At 46.4% G+C, this 21,420-nt stretch overlaps 1 protein-coding gene across 1 annotated transcript in view; it reads right to left on the bottom strand.

Annotated features, from left to right (window-relative positions):
- Positions 1 to 21,420, bottom strand: part of TTC28 (tetratricopeptide repeat domain 28) — a 260,354-nt gene that overhangs the window by 77,259 nt on the left and 161,675 nt on the right. The window contains exons 4-10 of the mRNA XM_090292459.1: positions 14,165 to 15,506; positions 12,386 to 12,909; positions 11,503 to 11,571; positions 8,979 to 9,088; positions 7,130 to 7,259; positions 4,522 to 4,740; positions 2,397 to 2,562 (exon numbers count right to left, since the gene is read on the bottom strand). Coding sequence (XP_090148585.1) covers positions 2,397 to 2,562; positions 4,522 to 4,740; positions 7,130 to 7,259; positions 8,979 to 9,088; positions 11,503 to 11,571; positions 12,386 to 12,909; positions 14,165 to 15,506 — 2,560 coding nt within the window. The remainder of the gene's footprint in view (positions 1 to 2,396; positions 2,563 to 4,521; positions 4,741 to 7,129; positions 7,260 to 8,978; positions 9,089 to 11,502; positions 11,572 to 12,385; positions 12,910 to 14,164; positions 15,507 to 21,420) is intronic.

The following is a 21,420-nucleotide window of genomic DNA, read 5'->3' on the forward strand; positions in this document are numbered from 1 at the left end:
GTCTCCGACACAAATTCCTCCTCCACGCTTGCTGACCTCAGGATGGAGGGCTGAAAGGCCGGGAACCTGGCTACGGCAAACTCTAAGGCACCCTTCTCCTTTGATTCTCCCCAGAAGCAGGGGGCTTATGGAAATTACTCTTCATATGTAAAATAGTCGTGACCAATGTTTCTATAAGCGTATAACTTTCAGTCTTTGCAAAAAGCACTTCTGGGACTTCCGGCCAAGATGGAGGCTTAGACGGACACGCTAGGTCTCCCTCTACAACTAGAGAGGAATACAACTACTTCAAAACAAAGGATAACTAGAAATTCCAGAAAATAAAACTACATGGAAGCCCAACATATGAAGTTATAAACCAGCGGTGCCATTTGGGCAGGTAAGAGTTAAAGAGGGCAGTGCTGTTTGCGGTCGCACCTGAGACAGCGGCGGGGCGGCGAAGAAGCCCGGCTGCGGTCAAGCCCCTGGCAGTGCGCAACCCCAGCGCTGGGGAAAGCAGCCACCGCATCGCCTTGAACAGTGAGGCCCAGGGGGGCGGGAGGACGGATCCCGGTCTCCTGGCTGAATAACTGTGTGAATCCACCTTGGACCCCCGCCCCCAAAGAAAGCACCACAGGGCTGCGAAATAGGTCGCAGACAGGCGCCGGTCGCTGAATTGTGATGCTTACGCAGGCACTGCCCCCTACAGCCGGCCCAAGAAAACAAAACGCATCTGTCAAAATGAGGCAGACAACTATAGAAATCCCGGTGGCACAGCTCACCAGGCAACAGATAGAGAATCTGACAGATGAACAGATAAGAAACCTGTCAGAGGCTCAGTTCTGGGCCATTGTTATCAGGTGGCTTACAGAATTCACAAAAGAGCAGGAAAAAGATAAGAAAGAAGCGAAAAACATTCATAACGAAAGGAACAAAACCACATACAAGACAGATGGTGAGGAAAAAAAATCCAGAGTTCATTTCAACAAACTGGAATATGGAGAAGGAACAAGCAGTCAACCAATGCAGCGAGAGGAAATGGGAAGCAACAATGAGAGGATCAGAAACCTCTGGGACAGCTATAAAAGGCCCAACATAAGAATCATTGGTTTGCCAGAGAGTGAGGAAGATGAACTAGAACTTGAAAAATTGAGTGAAAATATAATAAAGGAGAACTTCCCAGACTTGGGGAAGGGAATAGACTTGCAGGTCCAGGAAGCAAGGAGAGTTCCCAAGAGACTGGACCCAGGGAGAACCACTCCAAGACACATTATAATCAAAATGTCAAAAATTAAAGATAAAGAGAGAATCTTAAAAGCAGCAAGAGAGAAGAAAAGAATTATGTACAAAGGGGTCCCAATTAGACTATCAGCTGACTTCTCAAGGGAGACCCTGCAGGCAAGAAGGGACTGGCAAGAAATATTCAAAGTAATGAAAATCCAAAACCTACAACCACGAATACTCTATCCAGCGAAACTGTCATTCAGAATAGAAGGACAGAGAAAGTGTTTCCAGGACAAAATAAAACTGAAAGAGTTCATTAGATCCAAACCACTGTTATATGAGATGTTAAAGGGACTGGTTTAAAAAACAGAAGCTAGGGAGATGAAACAAAGGCAAACTAAACAGGCAACGAGAGTGGAAAAGGAACTGTGGGTACGGGAAGCATATTGGGGGGAGGTCAACAGGGAGGGGGAGTGGGGAGAGGGAGGAAGATGATATAGGAATTGGGGATCAAGGTAGGAGGGAATGGAATAGACGGAGAGAGGTTGGGAGGAACTGTATGCACAACTAATGGACATAATCTAAAAGGGGGGGACAACTGGAGGGAGGGGGGCCACCGGGTGGAGGGGAGCAGAGGGAAGGGAAATTGGCACAAATGTAATATTTTAATCAATAAAACACATTAAATCTGAAAAAAAAAAAAAAAAGCACTTCTGTTTTCCTACTCTTGATATTGGGAACTCAACTTCCTTCACCTCAGGGCCCCGATGCACAGATGCAGCACAGACCCTGCCACTGGTGCTAAATTACCCTCTCAGACGGGTGTTCAGCTGCAGAGCAAACTCATTATGAATCTGAGTAGACCCAAAAACTCATCTCAGTTTTAATTAGCTGGTATATTAAATTGGAAGTCATATTTATGTGTACACTTTCTACAAACCCTCCTTAGAAACAGGCATCTCTGATGAGGCCCTTCCCCGTCTGAAAGGAAACTACCAAAAAGAATAAACAGAGCCCCCTCAGGGGCCTGCACTCCAGGCACACACATCCCTTTCTGCTGCAGCCACCATGGGTAGACTAGGCACAGAGGTACGAATTCCAAAGATCTCCAATCGGATACTTACAACAACCCGAGCAGATACAAACCCTGAGGCTGTGTGTGCAGATGGGATCTGAAACAGTGAGCTACTTGCCTCGAGTAGTAAGACTCCACCCCCAGGGCTTCCCGCACACTGGCCACGTGCTGCTCCAGGGCCGAGCTGGTGGCTGTCGGAAGAGCTGCGCTGCTGCCAGCCTGGAAGTCCCCGGCACTTTCCATTGCGTTGTCACCCAGGTAGTGTTCGTGAAACTTCAGAATTCCTGACAAAGGACAGGCACCGTCAAGGTTACACATGACTGGGGTCGGGGGAGGGAAAGGTGGAGGATGGGGCAGGAATGCAGACGCTAGGTGGCCTCTTTGGCAAGCATCCCTTTCTCCAAACCCTGTGAAGAAATCCCGAAACGCACGATCTCAAGAGGGTTTTCAGAATTCGATCAGTATCCTTTTTGCCGCTTTCACCATCAGGTTTGGTGCTTGAAACCCAGGAATTCAAGATAGGGCTTTTGCTTTTGATGATCTATTCAGAAACCCCTGAAATGATGACTACTTCATAGGTATTTCAAAACAGATGTTTCTGAGAAGCACCAACTAGGGAGAGCTTTCCTTCAGGAATAGTGCGTGAGCATGCCAGGGTACAGTCTCCCCAGAAACTGAAATCCTGAATAAAATTATAACCAGCCAAGTGGAAACTGTGTGACTCAAAGACCTTTCATTTCACAAAAGCAAATCAAAACAAATGTGTAGTACAAAAGCAAGATAAAAACATTCAGAACTATTTTTAAGTAAGACTAACGGTCAACGGTCATTAATGGATTAAAGAAGCAAAAAATGATGGCTGCATGAAACGGAGAGAGAATCTGTAGTGGTTTTCTAGCAATAAACACAGGACATATTCTCAAGTGGTAATGAGGTGTGTCAGCCCTGGAAAAGGCTGGTCCTCTCTGATTGGATTAGAGCCCCAGTGAAAGCTTCAGAGTCTCATTAAGAGCAAAGAGGAACAGAAAGAGAAACAATAGGAGCCTCATTATACATGGCTCATTATTACAGGGATTTGGATATACCACCTGTCAAATCATGTCCCCAAAACGTAACAACCACAGAGAGAAAGAGCTTGATATCTCTGTTGTCAAGCGTGTCCTCCTGGGTATTAGTGCCCTTCTGGGGGCGGGAGTACACCGGGATTCATTTGACTGTGGCCGACGCTCACCAAGTTACCACGAACATCACAGCTTAAAACCTTCAGCATAAAAAGGTCAGTGATAAAAATGTTTTTTAGGGGAAGCCCATAAAAACATGTAATTCAGGGGAAAAGATTATAAAAAATAATGCTCAAGCACAGAATGCACAGGCACGAGAGCCTAGAGCCCAAGAAGCATCTGAGGGTTGTCATCCAGCCATCATTTTTTTTTTTTAAATCAAAGGGATGGAAACATAATCAAGAAAACCTTGTCAATTCTCTTGGCAGTTGAACTTTTTGAAATTGGCTTACAGATATTCAAAAAGCCCATTCTTCAAGATTCCCAATTATAAGATACACTTCTCCAGTCAATAAACTCTAATTGGATCTGGTGTGTCTCCAACACGGTAAAGCCATCAGCATTTTATTATGCAAAAAATATGGCCCTAACAGCTAATTAGTAGTGCTGTATTTAGTGAAACTGTTACAGCCTGAACATTTAATGCCAATTTAATCAAAGGAGATTTTTACTTCTGAAATAGATTTACAACAAACAAAACTGGTTAAAATGGGTTCTGCTAAACTCAGAAATCTCAAGCATAAGACTTCATTTCTGTCCCGTGAGAGGAGGTGCCGTTATCATCTTGGTCTCTTCAGCTTTACCATGACAAAGAGTCACAATCACTAAATCATACCTAGAAAGAACCCATTAGGATTTACAGTCACCACTTTATTAGCTAATAAACAACAGCTGCCTAAAAATAGGACTACCAGTGAAATTAATCCTCCTGCTCTTAGTCTTCCTTGATAAATGCTTCCACATTTGCTGGTGAGGAGCAGTGATTTCTTGGGGGAATGAGAAAGCTGGGCTGTCTGATTAATTGAATGACCCACCGTGGAATATTGCCATGGCTGAGATCTTGCTGAAAGCCGACATCAGCTTCTTAGTCTGATCTATGGTAATGCACCCCTTCCACCTTCGTTCCTTAGACATTCACAGGCTAGTGTGTAACTGTTCTGTTCCCACGGAAAGAGCTCTTACCTGCCCCAGGAGCAAGCAGCCAGCTGTACAGGTAGCCTGCCGCCAGGGAGTAGTAAAGCACTAGTCCCCTCTGGCCATTCACCATCTCTAAGATCTGATCAATAGTGACTGGAGAGTAGGGGTCAGAGTCCTGTTGTCCTGTCTGTCGTTCTACCAGAAGGTCTGCAAACGCCCTGGTCCGCCCTCTTTCTGCCACAGCCAGGGCTTCATCGTGATGACCTGCGAGACAAAAGGGACAGACTGAGGCCTGCAAGGGAGTGTGCTTCCTAAAACAGGGCCATCAGCCATAGAGGTCCTGGGCAGAAACCTCACTTGCTCTGCATTTCAGTGTGTGGCAGAATCTCAGTTACATGGTTTCAAATTCAACCCCCTGCCTCAGATAATAGGTGCAGTGTCCACTCTTATACAATCCCAGGTGTTCCGATTCCACCCCACCCTCGGGTCCCTGGCCTTTGCCTGTCTTGCAGCCACACCCCAAAAGAGCCAGTTTTGTTTAGAGGATTCATCCTCAGCATCTGCTCCACATGCTGAGTTGCTTCCCAGCCCCCTGGCTTCTGGCCCCATTCACCTGGCTCTTTGGACCTGATGCTTTACACTCTGGTTACCCTCTGACTCCCCTGCTCAACTTGGGTCTGATTTGACACCGGGAGATAAGCCTTACAGGACTTGGCTCTTGACCATCTTTCAATTTCTCCTCAATGCAGCCCCTCTACACTCCACATTGTCCTACCCCACTTACTCAGCCTCCCCCCGCCGATGACATCTCTGTGTCTTTTACATGCTGGTCCCTCTGCTGAGTGTGTCCTTCCCCCCTTCCATTAATCTTGTCTCAAATAGAGGGATTCTCATCCTGCCCATCTCAAAGGGCCACTGTAAAGATTAAATGAGGCACTAATGTGAAGATGCCTGATAGGCATCATTCAAAGCACCATATATATGACAGGTGATATTATCATTAGACCTGATACCTCATTCCATTCTGGTCTCCCACACACTTACTTCCCTTCCCTCTTCTAATTCCCACAGGGAAAAGGTTTAAACCTCTGAGGTCTCTAATTCTTTGAAATTGCTTCTCTCTTTAAGCTTTTCCCCAGTCTTTCAATCCAACTTCTAATCCACTTCCTGTAAGAAACTAGTCTGCAATCTAGTTTGAAGGCTAATGCTCAGCCCTGGCTGGTGTGGCTCTGTGGATTGAGTGCCAGCCTGCAAATCAAAAGGTCGCCGGTTTGATTCCCAGTCAGGACACATGCTTGGGTTGCAGGCCCAGGTCCCCAGTTGGGGGCATGCGAGAGGCAACCGATCAATGTATCTCTTGCACATCGATGTTTCTCTCCCTCTTTCTCCTTCCCTTCCCCTCTAGCTAAAAATAAATAAACAAAATCTTTCTTTTTAAAAAAGCTAAGGCACAAATATAAGAGCACAAAAGATACAAAGCAACATACTTTCAAGTGAGGATTGCTTAGAAGTGCCGAAGGACACAACGCACAGGATCTGCTTGAGTCATAAATGTAAGTGTGAAAGAGCTGCTAGGACTACGGTCCAAAGAGCGCGCTGGCAGAGGCGGGAGGCCAGGCGCCCCTGCTCCGACTGCACTTCCAGGGCGCCGCGCTTCCTGCAGCTTAAGTAGCAGCAGAAAGTGGGGATTTATGTGTGTGTATGCAAATATCTTCTTTTGCTCTGTTACGTTATTAACTGGAACAGCGGGAATGATTTCTGTGAACACTGGAAAATTGGCCCCAAAGTGTTAGCCAGACTTAACACTGTGATTATAATAGATATAAATTGTCATCAGGCCATGAGTACATCTAGCAGGTAATTTTTCCAGGGTAAGTTTGAGTATTCACACACAGACAGCAAAGGACAGGCTTTCGACAAGGCCTCACCGTTCAACTTCAAAGACATTGTTAGTTCCAATAAATATGTCCTCAACCGAAGCTCTGGGCTGGGAAAAATGGTCTGCGGAGACAGGCAGGTCTGGGAAGGGGCAGAGGGCGGGACAGCTGGCAGAGGGAGGTAAGGCCCGGCTGAGGGGGGCTGCACGCTGCCTGGTGCAATGCAGGCCTGGGAGGGTTATCACTGACCGTGTCCCAGTCTAGAGGGCAGACCCATATATTAAAGTCATTTACTAGACAGCAAGTAAAAGACATATGGGCACAGGAAGTAGAGAAGAGGCCTAGTGTCTTCTCAGGTTCTCCCCATTAATAGTGAGCGGGAACCTGGGGGGAACAGCTGGTTGAAGCGTCCTGGTCTCTAGGACAACTGCTCTGGTCCCTGGGGCTGTCTGCCAATCCGCTTTGTTCCCACAGCACCCTAGTCTCACTGATCCTAGCACCCATCACACCTCACTGGACTCATGCACTTGTGTCTCGATAGGCTAAGAGATTCTTGAGGTCAGGAACCAGGCCTTCGTGACTTTAATCCCCCAGGCTGGCACACAGCACGTAGTAGGCGCTCTACAAATATCTGACTAAACGAATACATGTTCAATGACTGGATTATGGCTGTGGCTTCACAGTCTGCTGTAACGACTAATATCCCATCACAGCGGTCACTAAGTGGCCGAGATACACAAGCGCACAGGCACCGTGGGAACCCCGGCTGCTCTCACCCAGGCTGACGAGCACCCGCTGCAGGGCCTGGTAGGACGATGTCTGCAGGTCAAAGAGCGAGAGTTTGTAGTCCGTGCTCAGCTGCGCCTCATGTCGGATCGTCTCAAACAAGGCCGATGCCCGGTAGAGCTGCAAGGACGGGACAGAGAACGTCATCCATTCCCAGAGGCCACTGTCCAGCGAGTCACTGACTAAAGACAACTTTTGCTCACAGTTTGGTATACAACCTAAAAAGTTTTTTAATGGGTTAAAAGGATGAATCTTTATTTCCAGGTGGGTCCTAGTGGGAAGGCATCGGATCTTACCCAGTGAGTTATAGTTTATATAATCAATTTTTGACTGACAAACGGATCTAAAAGACAGGGGTTACAGACTTACAGTCTGAAAGTCCTAAAACACGAAATCAGCTATTAATCCAAGCAAGTGCTGATTTTGAATTTTAGGGAAAAGCCTCTCCTCTTGTCATCAAGCAACCATAGCTCAGCACTCACACACCTCTGGGCACGGAAGGGTTGAATCGAGAACAGGTGTGGGGCTGGCGGCTGGGAACGGGTGGCTGGGGGTGGGGGTGGGGGTGGGGGTGGGGGGATGAGACAAGGCAGCGCACTCCCCGGAGGGAATCACTTTCTGTACGCAGTTCCGCTAAATCAAACACTGACCTCTACCACAGTGTCCCAGGGTCAGCTCTTCGCTGGACAGTACCCCCTGGAGCCACCCCCACTCACAAAACCAGACACTCAACATTCCTAGGGGACACTTTCCTGCTGCTCTAAAGGCTTCTTCATCAGTGAGATGACAAAACTTATCTGATATTTATATGCTGAAAACAGCACCAAATTATAAGTTCACGCAAACTTGAAAAGTAGACCACTAAGACTAAGAGGCTTGGACTAGGACAGAGGAATGGGGTCCCAACTGCCACTGATTTGCTGTGTGACTTTTCTTAAAATTCAGAGCCCCGGTTTCTTCTCTAGAAAGAGGGCTGTTATCATTCTATGTCACGATTATTTAAAGAATACACTCAGTGAGTGAAAGTACTTTGAAAATTGTAAACCACTATATCAATACAAGTCTTAATTTTTTAATTGAAGAAATAATTCTTTAATTTGCCTTTAATAGTTTAAAAAGTACAGCACATTATCATAACATTGCATGATGCTAGGGCACAAATTCAGCCACACCATGTCCTCGATTCTGATAGGAGCTTGATTCCCTTGTCCTTTGCCCCTCTGCCTAGCGTGTGCACTCTGCAGTGATCCCCACACTCTGCCTAAGTGGTTAAGTGTGTAGCCTTAGGTGACACCATCTCACAACTCCTCCAGCCTACCAGAGGCACCTATAACTAGTGAGCTTTCCGATTTGCAGAGCTGGCATGCAAGCTGCTCTTCAAGTATTTGTGCACACACAGAAGCATGAACTGTGTGTGTGTGTGCGCGTGTGTGTACATGTGTGAGAGAGAGGTGGGGGGGTGGGGGGAGAGAGAGAGAGAGAAGACTGGTATAACTAGAAACCAGGAGGACATTAAATCTAATAATCATGAATTCTCAGGTTACTTACTTCTGTCATAATATGTATGTATGTAATTTCATATTAAGGATTAATGAGGAAGAGCAGCACATAATACAAAAATTCCAAAGAAATTATTGAGAAATCTATCACACAGCTGAGCAAGAATCTTTACTATTGTTCAACACTTCTGGGCTGGTATAGGCTGGAAATCCTGTAAGTCAACCCAAGCGGAGAGGTCAGCAGCTTCTGACCAATGTCATTACTACTAGGACAGTAATCCCAAGGTATCCCACAATTTTGGAAAGAAAATCCACTTGGGACAAGGGTTCTCCCACTTACCTGGTGTTGAGCCTCCTCCAGGTTCCCACTAGCCCAAAGGGAGAGGCCAAGACCATGACGAATTTTGGCTTCATCTTCTCTTCGGCCCAGTTGCTCAGCTAACCTTAAACCTGAAACCAGATAGAGAAGTTTTAAGTACACAGAGAAGATACACAATTCCCCTGCCAAGGACTCCTGGAGGGTAATTCTGCATCAGGTGTATATAAAATAATGTTAGAACAGCTAGATAAAGTTCAGGACAAGAGCAGAATCAGCCAAGGCAGAGTAAGCATTCTCATCCAATTCTGTGACGGTAGCAACCTTTCTAGGACGCCCCAAGATGCCCCAGTAAGCGCTCAGGCAGTGGCTCTCAGCAGGAGGCAGGTTTGCATGGCAGGCAGAAGCACTGAAACCAATGGGACCTAACCTGCCACCCTCCCAGGTGGGAAACCCCTAGCTTTGCAGATGAAAACTCCTGGCGTAGAAATCAATCTAATCCAAATCTCTGGTGGGCAAAAGCTTTTCCTGGCAGTTCCATAGTCACGCACAGAGGCCAAGCTGATGCTTTTTCATATCTCAGATGCGTGAGATCCAATCAGCAGTGATGGGAGACGTGTCTGATGTGCTCTATTGCTGATGCCGCGGACGCGTTTCATGTCCAGTCCGTTTTTCCTTTTAGGCTGAGACTTTGATGTGCCTCCGCGGGGTGGCAGAACAAGCGCTATTATGACTCCAAAGTCTTAAATGAGAGCATCCTCATTCCAGTGGCTTTCAGATAGACACCTGCAGTTTGGGTCACTTACCTACAGTAAGCTTCTGAATTTCAGGAACCAGCGACCTCCAAGGCTCTGTGGGAGCCAAGTAGGAGGGCGACCGTTTATGGTACTGGCCACTAGGCCGTTCTCTGCATCGTGTTGCCCTTGTTATCTCCTCTCTGTACACAGGAGTTAGCCTGTGCAGAAGACAGCACGAAGGCTCCCACGCTACTCCTGAGCACACAAAGGGAGGACTTCCTTTTTCTAATCTGACACAGCGGGGATGGGGGCCTGCTTCGGAGCATGCTGGGCCCATGCGATTTCAGACTTTTGAAAAGGAACTGAGTCAGTTGAGAGGCAATACTCAGGTTCAAGCTCATATTATGCATTTCAAAATGCACATAACACAGAAAACTTAGAAATAGCATTTTAGGTTTAAATCATGTCAGTAGCTAACAAAAATAATACTTGCAAGTTATTCACATTTTAAAATACCTCACAAAACAGAAACGCAAATGAAAGAAGACGGTTCTCGGGTGAAAACCAGGAGGCTACTGATTGTTTTAACCTTCAACAAGCTGACCATGCTCCTTCTTCAACAGAGCTGTCCCTGCCAGATCGGGGCCTATGAGTTGGAAGTAAAATTCACTGAGGTAGCTCCGTACCCCAGGTATGTTCTGTGCAAGCTGGAACTTTGCTTTGTTCCCTGCTGGGTCCCCAGTATGTAAGACACTCCCTGGCCCATAGTCAGAGGTGCAACAAGGAAGAGCTAAAAGCCCACTGGACTGTCTTAGTATCTGTTACGAGTCTATCTGCTCCTGCGTCTCAGGAATCTGATCCACCCATCCGGCTCTTTTGGAGCCGGCCTGTTAGGAGTTAGTTGTATAACTCTAGGTAAAGTCACTAAGTTACTCCAGGCTCCCTTTCTTCACTTGCAAACAAGGAAAAGCTGGATGAGACCAGTGGTGTGAACCAGAGGCCTTTATACAAATCACCTGGAGAGCTTGTGAGATTCTTCTGCAGTGGGGTCCGCGGAGGCTGATCCACTGCCCCTTCTGAAGACCAGGAGAGAAAGCGCTCAGGTGGTTTCCCACCAAACTGTTCCCTCGGTGCAAGAGGGCTCCGGTCCAGCTCAGAGAACTCAGGAAGGTCCTCCCCTGTCCTGCTCCGGTCACGGCCCATGGGAAGAGGCACCTAGCTGGGCCCGTAGGGCATCCGTGCTCCGTGGTGGAGCACAGCCATAAAACAGACACCGGGGAGCGGCCACAGTCAGAACTTAGGTCTCTGCAAGACTTAAAACTACAAGAAACAATAAAAATGAAATTGCGAGTTTCCCATAAATACAGAATTATGTTACAATGTCTCAGGCAAAGCAGCTGCTTTATGGAAACAATATTTCAGGAAGTACAAAAGAACACAGCTGAAAGGCTGTCATATGCTGGGTCTGAATTTACTAGTTTTCACAAATTCGACTGCAGATTCGCCCCCAGTCGGTTGGAATTTTACCACAGTCAGGTTTCAGGAAGCCGAAAGCCGATTCTCATGTTTAATGCATCGAGGCGAGCTCCCGTTGAGTGGGAGCCTTCCAAGGCCTGGCATGTCACTCTCGGCCTCTCTAACCTCTCAGCCCGTTGTCCCTGGTCTTTGCAAAGAAACATCAGCCTCTGGCCCACCTTCCACTTTGCTTTCTCCTGGCTTCCCAGCTGGGGCTCAGGAGGAACAGGGGATAAGACTGCCCAAGCCCTGCTCTGCCCTTGGGAGGTTAGGAGCAACTCCACACAGGGTCTCACATGGTGCCCCACCACTGACTGCCCATACGGTCAGGATCAAGTCATTGTGCTGAGTCTCAGGTTCCTTGGCTGCAACGGGAATACAAACGTCTCAAGATTACTGCGAGAATTAAATGCAATCAAATAAACTATATATGCGAAAACCCTTGGAAACTATAAATGAGAGCTTGTGCTTGAAGTCAGCAACAACTTCCTTTTACTAGGGAGCTGAGAACATCATACCCGCCGTTTTCCCTTCCCGGGATGAAAGGATGCCAGGTGCCTGCGTGAGGAGGTGAAGGGTAAACACATTGTGATAAGCTGCATGGAGCCTGAGGTGGAGAGGAAAGGGGGAGGGGAGGAGGTGGAGGAGGGGGAGAGGCCGAGGAACAGCAGCAGCAGCGGCCGCTTTTGGGGCCTGCCTGGATCAAAACTACTGGGCCACCGCCCGGAGCACGGAAGGCAATAAGCTCTGGGAAGGAAGCCTAGTCAACTGCTTCAGTGGCCCTCAGACTGATGCTCAGGATTAACCTTGCTGCTACATCAAAACTGACTTCTACATAGTTCTGAAATATTTTAGGAATTTTCTAGAGGACAGCAGGCCTTGAAACAGATGGGTATTTTCCTCTGAGCATGACCCTTAAATTTTACATGATTAGATCTTACTCGATTCACCTTGGGAGAATGTTGTTTACTCAGTAGAGGATTCTTAAAAGCAAGGAGGGTATCTGCTCCTTGGGCAACTGGCTAGCACAGTAAGACAAGCCGGGTGATGCCTTCTGGACCCCAGAACACCGTTGTACTGAGGTGGCCGCTCAAGCTGTGCCTACGTCCTTCTGAGTAGCCTCCGAGTGAACTGCATCTCAGAGGAGACCCAGAGGCCACGATGGGCCTTTGCACTCACCTTCCTGCAAGTACATGACCGCCTGGGAATAGTTCTGCAAAGCATGATGGGTCCTTCCAAGGCTACTATATGACACCGTCTTGGCCACCAAGTCGTTCATCTGGGCAGCGATACTCAGGTGTTGTTCTTGATAGACCACAGCTCTCTCGAAGGTGCCCAGAGATTCGTACGTCAGACCCAGGTTCCCGTAGGCTCGGCCCTGGCACGTGGGGTTGTTGGTTTCCTCCGCAATCTGCAGATCCAGCTGGTGGTACTGCAGGGCTGTATCATATTCCCCCATCTGCTGGTAAACGCCCCCCAAGCCACAGGCCGCGTCGCTCTCCAGAGCTCGGTCCTTCATCTCCCTAGCAATGTTCAGCTGACGTTCAAGGCAGGAAATGGCTTGTTCGTAATTCCCTAATTGGCTGTGCAGACTTCCCAGTTCTCCGTAGGCCTGGGCTTTATTAAAGGCCTCCCCAAGCTCATGGGCGACGACGAGCCTCTTTTCAAAGCACACGAGGGCTTGCTGCAAGCTCCCCATTGCCCTGTGGGGATGTAGACAGAAAAGCAATGATATTATTTTGTGCAGGTGCAGACATACTAAAAGCCCCTGAGAAAATGAAAAGCATTTGTCATTGTCACTTACTATAGAAGCTCTTAACTCCTCTTCTAGCTAAAATCTATCATGTGCCCTGAGAGTGAGATGCAGGGGGATTTCATAATCTGGAAAGCAATTCAAAAGTCATCCCTTAGTGACCTTCCCAAGAGCCTGAGATTCGATGGGATATACACCCCAGAGGAAACATAAAATATATTAATAGGCACAATGATAGCCAGTGAACTGTTTGGTTCTTTGGGCCTCCCAATTTCCACTACCGCTTAGACTATGTTTTTGAAATCACTTTACAACGGCTATAAATCTTTCACCCTGAGCGCCTCAGAGCACTCTGTGGGTGATGATTTAGTTTGACCCTTGCCCTTCCTCCGCTCCAGGAGCCCTAATCCCCTGCCTATCTGGAGAGGCCATATATTTTGTGGACACAGACACCTTCTTGGGTTCCCCACGTTCAGAAGGAAAAGCGTCACCTTGGCCAACAGTGTGTCTTTTTGTGCTGCTAAGGGATGATACGGTAAGAGTGGGAAGACCACAGATGTTGGCAGCAGCCCAAACCAGTTGTGTGGGGACACGTGAATTCCTTTTCCTGAGCCTCAGTTTCTAAATGATAATAAATCCTACATCCCATAGCAGATGATAATAAATGTAGAATGATATAGGACTGCTATAAATATTAAGCAAGATATCCGTGCAAGGTGCCTAGTATGAGGATAGTACTCATATATGATTATTCATTCCTGCCATGATCAGGTGGCTTTCCTTAAAAGCAATAAAACAGGGACCAAATAATTGGTGGGTACAGACATGTATTAGAAAATACATTCATATAATGTCAGAGGCATTCAGAAAAGATCAGTTAAATTGATTCATTCGTCTTCCCCATCCTTATTATCTTTCATCCTGCTCGTTGTGATGTAGACAAAAAGGCAGTGCAGTCAGGGTCGGAGAGCCCTGGGTTTGACCCCCAGCTGTCCCTGACGGTGTCATCTTGGGGATTAACCTAACCTCCCCGGGCCTTAGTTTCTTCCTCCATAACGTGAGGGTACTACTGTCTCCTGCTAAATTCACGTATCATTGGAAGAACCGAATGAGCTGTATAGGAAAGTGTTTTGTAGTTAATAAACCACACGCGGACACTGCTCTTTGTGCAGGTTTCAGCCCCATGTGTCCTCCGGCGTTTTTACCTGTGTCCGTTTCCTAGGCCCCGGTAAGCCTTGGCTTGGTCTTGCATGCGATTCAGACTCTGAGCAACAGATAAGTACTGTTCGTAGTACTTGATAGCTTCCTCGTAGTCGCCCAGGGCCTCGTAGCAGTCCCCCAGGTTGCCGTAGGCCCGGCCCCTGTCGAGCACAGACTCGTTCCCGCTGAGCTGCTGTAGCATGGCCAGCTGCTGCTCGAAGTAGCCGATGGCTTCTTCCATCACGTTCATGTTCATCTTTGTGATGCCCATGTTGCCGTAGACCTGGGCTTCTAGGCTTGGGTCCTTCAGCTTCTGCCCTAGATCCAGCTGCTCTTCATAACATTTGAACGCCATTGTGTATTTCCCAAGGGCCATGTAGACAGCAGCCAGGTGGCCGTGAGCTCTGCACTCTCCTGGCAAGTCGCTCAGCTCTTGATATACCTCCAGTTCCTGTGTGTGATAACCCAAGGCCTTGTCATATTTCTGGATCATTCGGTATGCAGTGCCCAACGCTGCGTATGCGCTGGCCTCCAGTCTCCTGTCCTTTACGTGGTGAGCTAAGCCCAGCTGCTGCTCATAGAATTTTATTGCACCATTTACATCTTTTTTACAGATGAATATATCGCCCAGGTTCCCTAGGGCTCGAAATTTAGCCTGGGAATTGTTCAGGGACTGAGCTAGGGACAGCAGGTACTTTTGACACTCTTCAGCTTTGCTGAAGTTCAGCAGAGCCTTGAATGCTAGGCCCAAGTTGCAGTAAGCTTTCGCTTGGCTCAATTTGTCATGGAGGTCTTTGGCCAGTGCCAGATCCTGCTCATAGTACTTCACCGCCTCCTGGTAGTTTCCGAGGCAATAATGGGCATAGCCAAGATTGTGGCAGACCTTTCCTTCTCCTTCCATGTCTTGTAGGTCTGGAGAAAGCCGGAGGTACTGTTCATAATAGGGGGCAGCTTGGACATACTCCCCCCGAGAGCAGTGGAAGTTGCCCAGGTTGCTGAGGGCCCGGGCCTCACTCTGGATGTCACGCAGCTCCCGGGCAATGTTCAGGTGGTTCTGATAGTGCTGCAGGGCCCGGTCATGGGCACCCAGGGCCTGGTAGGCCACAGCAAGGTTCCCGTGTGTGGAGGCCTGCGAGGCACGGTCATTCACTTCCATGGAGATTTGCAGTTCTTGCCGGTGGTACTTGACTGCCTGGTCGTACATGCCCAGAGCATTATAGGCATTTCCCATATTCCCGTAGGCACGGCCCTGGGCGGCGTAATCGCTCAGCTCCTGGGCAATGCACAGGTGGGTCTTGTGGAGTTTCAGTGCGGAATCATAATCGCCTTTCATCTGGTGGATAATTCCTGAGAAAGAGAAGTAAAGGGACAGGAAAAAAGATTGGAATAAACTGATTAGCAATTTGGAAAAAAATGTAATTTGCAACTCAATTTATATCCACATACGGTCCAGATGAATTAAAGAGTTTAAAATAACAGAAGGTAGAATTAAATATTTATTAGCTCTCCAGAGTGGGGGTAGCTTTCTATGCTTTGAAGCAACAACAACAAAACAATTTCACTGATCCGATCTCAGAAAGAAGATGTTTTCTACTACAAATATGTATCTAAAATTAAAAGCGAACACAACACTGGAAAATATATATTAAAAATTCAATAGCTATTGTGTGTAAAGATTTTACTTGGTCTGACTTTTTTAAAAATCAAGATTTAAATTTACTGAAATAGGCAAAGCCCCTCATGAGCACACAACTCACATTCAAGGAAATCCAGAGAGTAACCAGAGGGGAAAATGCTAATTTGTTTTAATAATCAAAGAAATGCAAAATAAAGCAACCCTGAAGTACCATTTTACTTTTACTAAATTAGCAAACAGAAAATTTAAATAACGTCCTACGCTGATGAGGTTGCCCTGAAATTGGTGAACGCATCAACTGCTGGACATGAACTGAACCAGCCTTTGGAGAGGCAGCCTGGCCGGGGCCGGGGCAGGGGCTCACAGGAGCGCGGCAGTGTAAGGAAAGCACTGGGCAAAGGCAAAGCTGTGTGCATCCCAATGTTTACTGCAGCGGTGTAGGCTGGTGGGAAAATCAGAAGCACCTTAAGTGGATGGAGAACACTGGGGGACATATATCAATTCAGTAGAGGATTACGCAGTCATTAAAAAAATAATTATAAAGTCAATGCAGAAAAGTGGAGGGAAAAGGTCCTTACAATAACGTTCAGTGGAAAAAGCACAGAAAGTAATGCTGCCTGCTCCCTGTGACAACAGTGAGGGAAAAAATGTGTGCACGTGGACAAGACCTTGAGGGGATTATGCAAAATTAAAGATAGTGGCCTTATTAAGTGATGGGATTTAAATGATTTTTGTTCCAAAGTTTCTGGCAATTCTGCTACATAGGTTTTACTGTCAACGATAACAGCACTTCAAACAACCCTCACAAACTATGCTATAAGCTACTAAACTAAGCTATTGTTTTCACAAGCAGTTCAAATGAGAGATATCATAAATATCAAGTAACCCCAAATGAGGGATATTATAAAGGTAACTTCAGAGGTGCCTCCAAGGCGACCGCGGTTCACCCCAGTTACAGCTAGGGTTTGCAGCCTGGTTTCTCCTTGCCCCGGGTTTTGACCACGCTTTATCATGCATCTGTGTGTGAGCTTTGCAGTGGTGGCCAAAACCTGCAGAAGTACAAAATCCCAAAGACGCCAAGATGAGTTCTTATTACAATATCTGAACTGAAAATAGAAGCACTGAGGAAGAAAGCTGTCAAAATCTAGCCCCGCGATTTCCTTGTCTCTGTGACGCCTTTCGTTTGTTCTTGTTTGTTTGCTTGTTCATGCGTCCGTTCCCTCACACACTGACCCAGGAAACTCTAACTGAGTACTGGATGCTAAACTGTGGTGGGTAGCAGGGGAGAGAGAAATGAAGACAGGAATCTGCTCTCAAAAAGCATACAGGGTCAGAGTGGAGACAGCCGCGGAATAAACAAGTCAGTACACATAATAAATGCTGAAGTGAGGTGGGGAGAGAGGACATGTCAGAGCCGCTCTTCCGTTCCCCACTTCCCCCCCGCCTGCCACGGGGGTCTGCCCCGCCACTGGAGTTGTGCCTGTCTCTGGGCCCAGCCCTCTCTTTGATATTAATTGGACTTAGGGTACTGGATAAATCATTTTCCTATCTGAGCTTTGTAAGGTTCATCTATAAAATAAGGAAATTAATAATCATGATACCAACCTTAGAGGGTGGTAGTAAGGATCCAATTAAATAATGTATGTGCAAGTGTATTGTAAATTATAAAGTGAAATTTAAGAATTAGTTGCAGAAATTACTAGATGCTTTCAGGAAAATTCTGGAGGTAGTAGAGGTTAAACTATGGCAATTCTGTGTATTTGCTTATATGAGTAAAATATTTTGTAATTTAAAAATAACTAAGAAGCTGACTTCTGATCAAGATGGAGGCGTAGGTAGCCACGTTTCGCCTCCTTGCACAACCATAGAAAGAAATACAACCAGATCTCAAAAACAAGTAACAACCAGAACCATCAGAAAATCAGAGTTTTATGGAAGCCTGACAACCAAGGATTTCAAGAAGCCATATTCGTCCAGACAGGCAGGAGGGGTGGAGTTGTGGAGATGGGAGGTGGAGAGGTGGTGTGGCTTCCCATAAACCAGACCCAAAGTGAACCACACCAAGACACATCATAATTAAAATGCCAATGGTTAAAGATAAAGATAATCTTAAAAGCAGCAAGGGAAAAGCAGAGAGTTACCTACAAAGGAGTTCCCATAAGACTATCAGCAGATTTCTCAAAAGAAACTTTGCAGGCAAAAAGGGACTGGCAAGAAGTATTCAAAGTGATGAAAAGTAAATACCTACAACCAAGATTACTCTATCCAGCAAAACTATCATTTAGAATGGAAGGGCAGATGAAGTACTTCCCAGACAAGGTAAAGCTAAAAGAATTCATCATCACCAAGCCATTATTATATGAAATGTTAGAGGGACTTACTTAAGAAAAAGGTCAAAACTATGAACACTAAAATGACAACAAACTTACAACTATCAACAACTGAATGTAAAAAACAATAACAAACTAAGCAAACAACCAGAATAGGAACAGAATCATACGTATGGAGATCATCTGGAGGGTTATCAGTAGGGAGGAGATTAAGAAGCATAATTGGTAGGGACAAATTAGACAGGGGGTTGTTAAGAATAGTATAGGAAAGGGAGAAGCCAAATAACTTACACACATGACCCATGGACATGAATTAAGGGGGGGATTGCTGGAGGGAAGAAGGTACCAAGCAAAGGGGGTCAAAGGGGGAAAATTGAAACAACTGTAATAGCATAATCAATAAAATGTACTTAAAAAATAACTAAGAAACCATGGTACTCTATACAATGCAAAAACATGGCACCATTAAAAATGGTAAAGTAGAAGTTTACATATTGACATAAAAACATTTTCAATATATTAATGGGATATATGGTCACAAAATAGTATGTTTTAATAAAAATGTTAATAGATGTGTATATGTACTTATATGTTTACATTTATACTACATACACATAGAGCATAAAATTTATTTAAATGTTGACAGTAATAATCTTTGAGTGGCGAAATGGCAGGAGTTTTTTTTATTTTTGATGATCTCTACTGTGTTTTTTTCTATAATGAATACATAGCTCTTGGTTTGAAAATTACTGAAAGTATTTTTGAAACTCTGATCCAATAAGAGGAGTAATATTCCTGGGGACCGGACGTGGCCACTCCCCTGGGTTGGAGATGTCACTGGCATCCTAGCTGGAAGGATCAGAGTTTTTCAGACCCTGTCTCAAGATTAGAAACTCTAAGCTGCCAAAGAGGCAATATCTGAGCATTACCTTCTAGTAGTGAAAATTATTAGTGACGGCAACGTTTCAGTTCTAAAGACCTGCATTTGGCCTGTCCCCTTAAATTGCTTTCCTCTAAAGAGAAACATTTAGATTTCAAATTTCCAGGAAGCCTGAGAGAAAATGAATCATCTTCCTCCCTCTCTCCTCAGTTTCTGCATTTCTGAAATGAAGGTCAAAATATCTGCCCAGCCATGAGCCCAGCTGTGGACGGAGCCAGGCCCAGGGAGGGCGGCAGCAGCACCCGCATCTCCCTCTGAGAGCTTTCTCCCCCTGCGATGTCTTCGCCTTGATCTTTCCCTCACGGCTTTTGATTTTCGTTGCAATGATTTTTAAGCCAATATAATCACTAGTTGGTTGCTAAGATGTCGAGACCTTCCGAGAAGGCAATCAGAGGCAGCTCGAGTTTTCTGCCTGCTCCCTACCACCAAAGACACGGGTCCCCTTGCTAGCCCCGCACCCGCCCTAGGTGCACCCCATCACACAGTGAGCTGGCTAGGCATCTAGAAGGCACACTGTAAGTCGGAAGCTCTGTTTTGCAAGCCTGGGTCTCGCCTCATTCAGCTGAGTTACCTTTGAGACAGTCACTTTATGTTTCTGAGCTTTTCTTTCTTTTTTAAATGGAAAACTTTTTGGTGTTTTTGTTGTCTTTTATTGTTTATGCTATTACAGTTGCCCTGGTTTTTCTCCTTTGCCCACCTCTACCCCCCGCCCCCCGGCAATCCCCATATCATTGTCTGTGTCTGCAGGTCACGCATACCTTTCTTTGGCTAATCCTGTCACCGCCTTTCATCCAGACCCCCGTTTCCCTGTGACAGCTGTCAGTTTGCTTATGTATCGATGCTTCTGTTTCTGTTTTGTTCATTAGTTTATTTTGTTCATTAGATTTCACATATAAGTGAGGTCATATGGTATTTGCCCTTCACTGACTGGCTTATTTCACTTAGCATCATACTCTCCAGGTCCATCCATGTTGTCCCCAAAGGTACGAGTTCCTTCTTTCTTACTTCAGTGTAGTATTCCATTGTGCCAATGTGCCCCAGCTTTCTTATCTCCTCATCTACTGATGCGCACTTAGGCTGTTTCCAGATCTCGGTCTTGGCTATTGCAAATAATGCTGCTATCAACACAGGGCTGCATATATTCTTTTATATTGGTGTTTCAGGATTCTTAAGATACAGGTATATTTCCACAGGTGGAATTGCTGGGTCAAAAGGGAGTTTCATTTTTAATTTTTTGAGGATACTCCCTACTGTTTTCCACAGTGGCTGCACCAGTCTGCATTCCCACCAACTGTGCACTAGGGTCCCCTTTTCTCCACATCCTCGCCAGCACTTGCTGTTCGTTGATTTGCTGATGATGGCCGTTCTGACCGGTGTGAGGTGACATCTCATTGTGGTTTTAATTTGCATCTATCTGATGATTAGTGATGTTGAACATTTTCTTCACATGTCTATGGGCCACCTGTATGTCCTCTTTGAAGAGCTGTCTCTTCAGGTCCTTTGCCCGTTGTTTTTTGCCTTCTTATTAATAAGGTAGTGTTATAATCATCTCAGAGAAATGATATGAGAAACATAATAGTCCCGATATCGATAATCTATGTAAACTATCTAAACATGGTATGAGCAGTATTTAGAGAGTGGGAGAAAGGAAAAGAAATTCTATGTCTCTTGCTCTCACGGCCAGAAGAGTCTGGCCTAGTTAATAGGGAGCAGTTAGGATGATAATGGCTACCCAGGGTTGCATGGTTTGTGAAAGAAACTGCCTGCTGGTTACAGCGAAATGCTGTGACCCCAGCAGGCTAGTTCATGCACGCCCCTTTTCTCCTCTCCTTCCTCCTCATCTGACACTTCCAAGGATCTACAAAGGATCATAGGAAGATTCGCTAAACGACGACTTCCGGACGCAGCCGAAGGTGAGAGGAGACGGGCTGGCTGAGTGGGAGTGTTCTGTGCCCTGTGTCTCTACTGTCCTGGCCGCTGCCAGCCTGGAGAATTCTGAACGGAACATTACACGCTCTTGGCAGCCTTGCCCTTTGTTGAGGCAACAGAAGAGCGGGCCTGCGACTGCCAGCAGAGCGGCTGCACACGCTGCGGAGGTAATCTGCAGATCCTCCTTCCCTTTGGAGACCGCAGCGGGATTTTCCAGGGCCGTCACTCAGATGAAGACTTACAGAGGGCCTGTCAGCAGGGGTGTGCTAGGTGACAGTGTGCCACAGGGAGGGGAATTAAATGAAGATTAGTGGGGCAGGAGCTCAGCCCCAAAGAAGAGTTCTCACAGAGTGTGTGGAGAAAGGACACGTGGTTATGGATTTATACTTCAGCACCGTAGGCCTCCACCTGGGCCTCAGGAGTGGT

This window comes from Furipterus horrens, unplaced genomic scaffold (genome assembly GCF_987537825.1).
Source record: "Furipterus horrens unplaced genomic scaffold, mFurHor1.1.pri manual_scaffold_11, whole genome shotgun sequence".
Taxonomy (NCBI): domain Eukaryota; kingdom Metazoa; phylum Chordata; class Mammalia; order Chiroptera; family Furipteridae; genus Furipterus; species Furipterus horrens.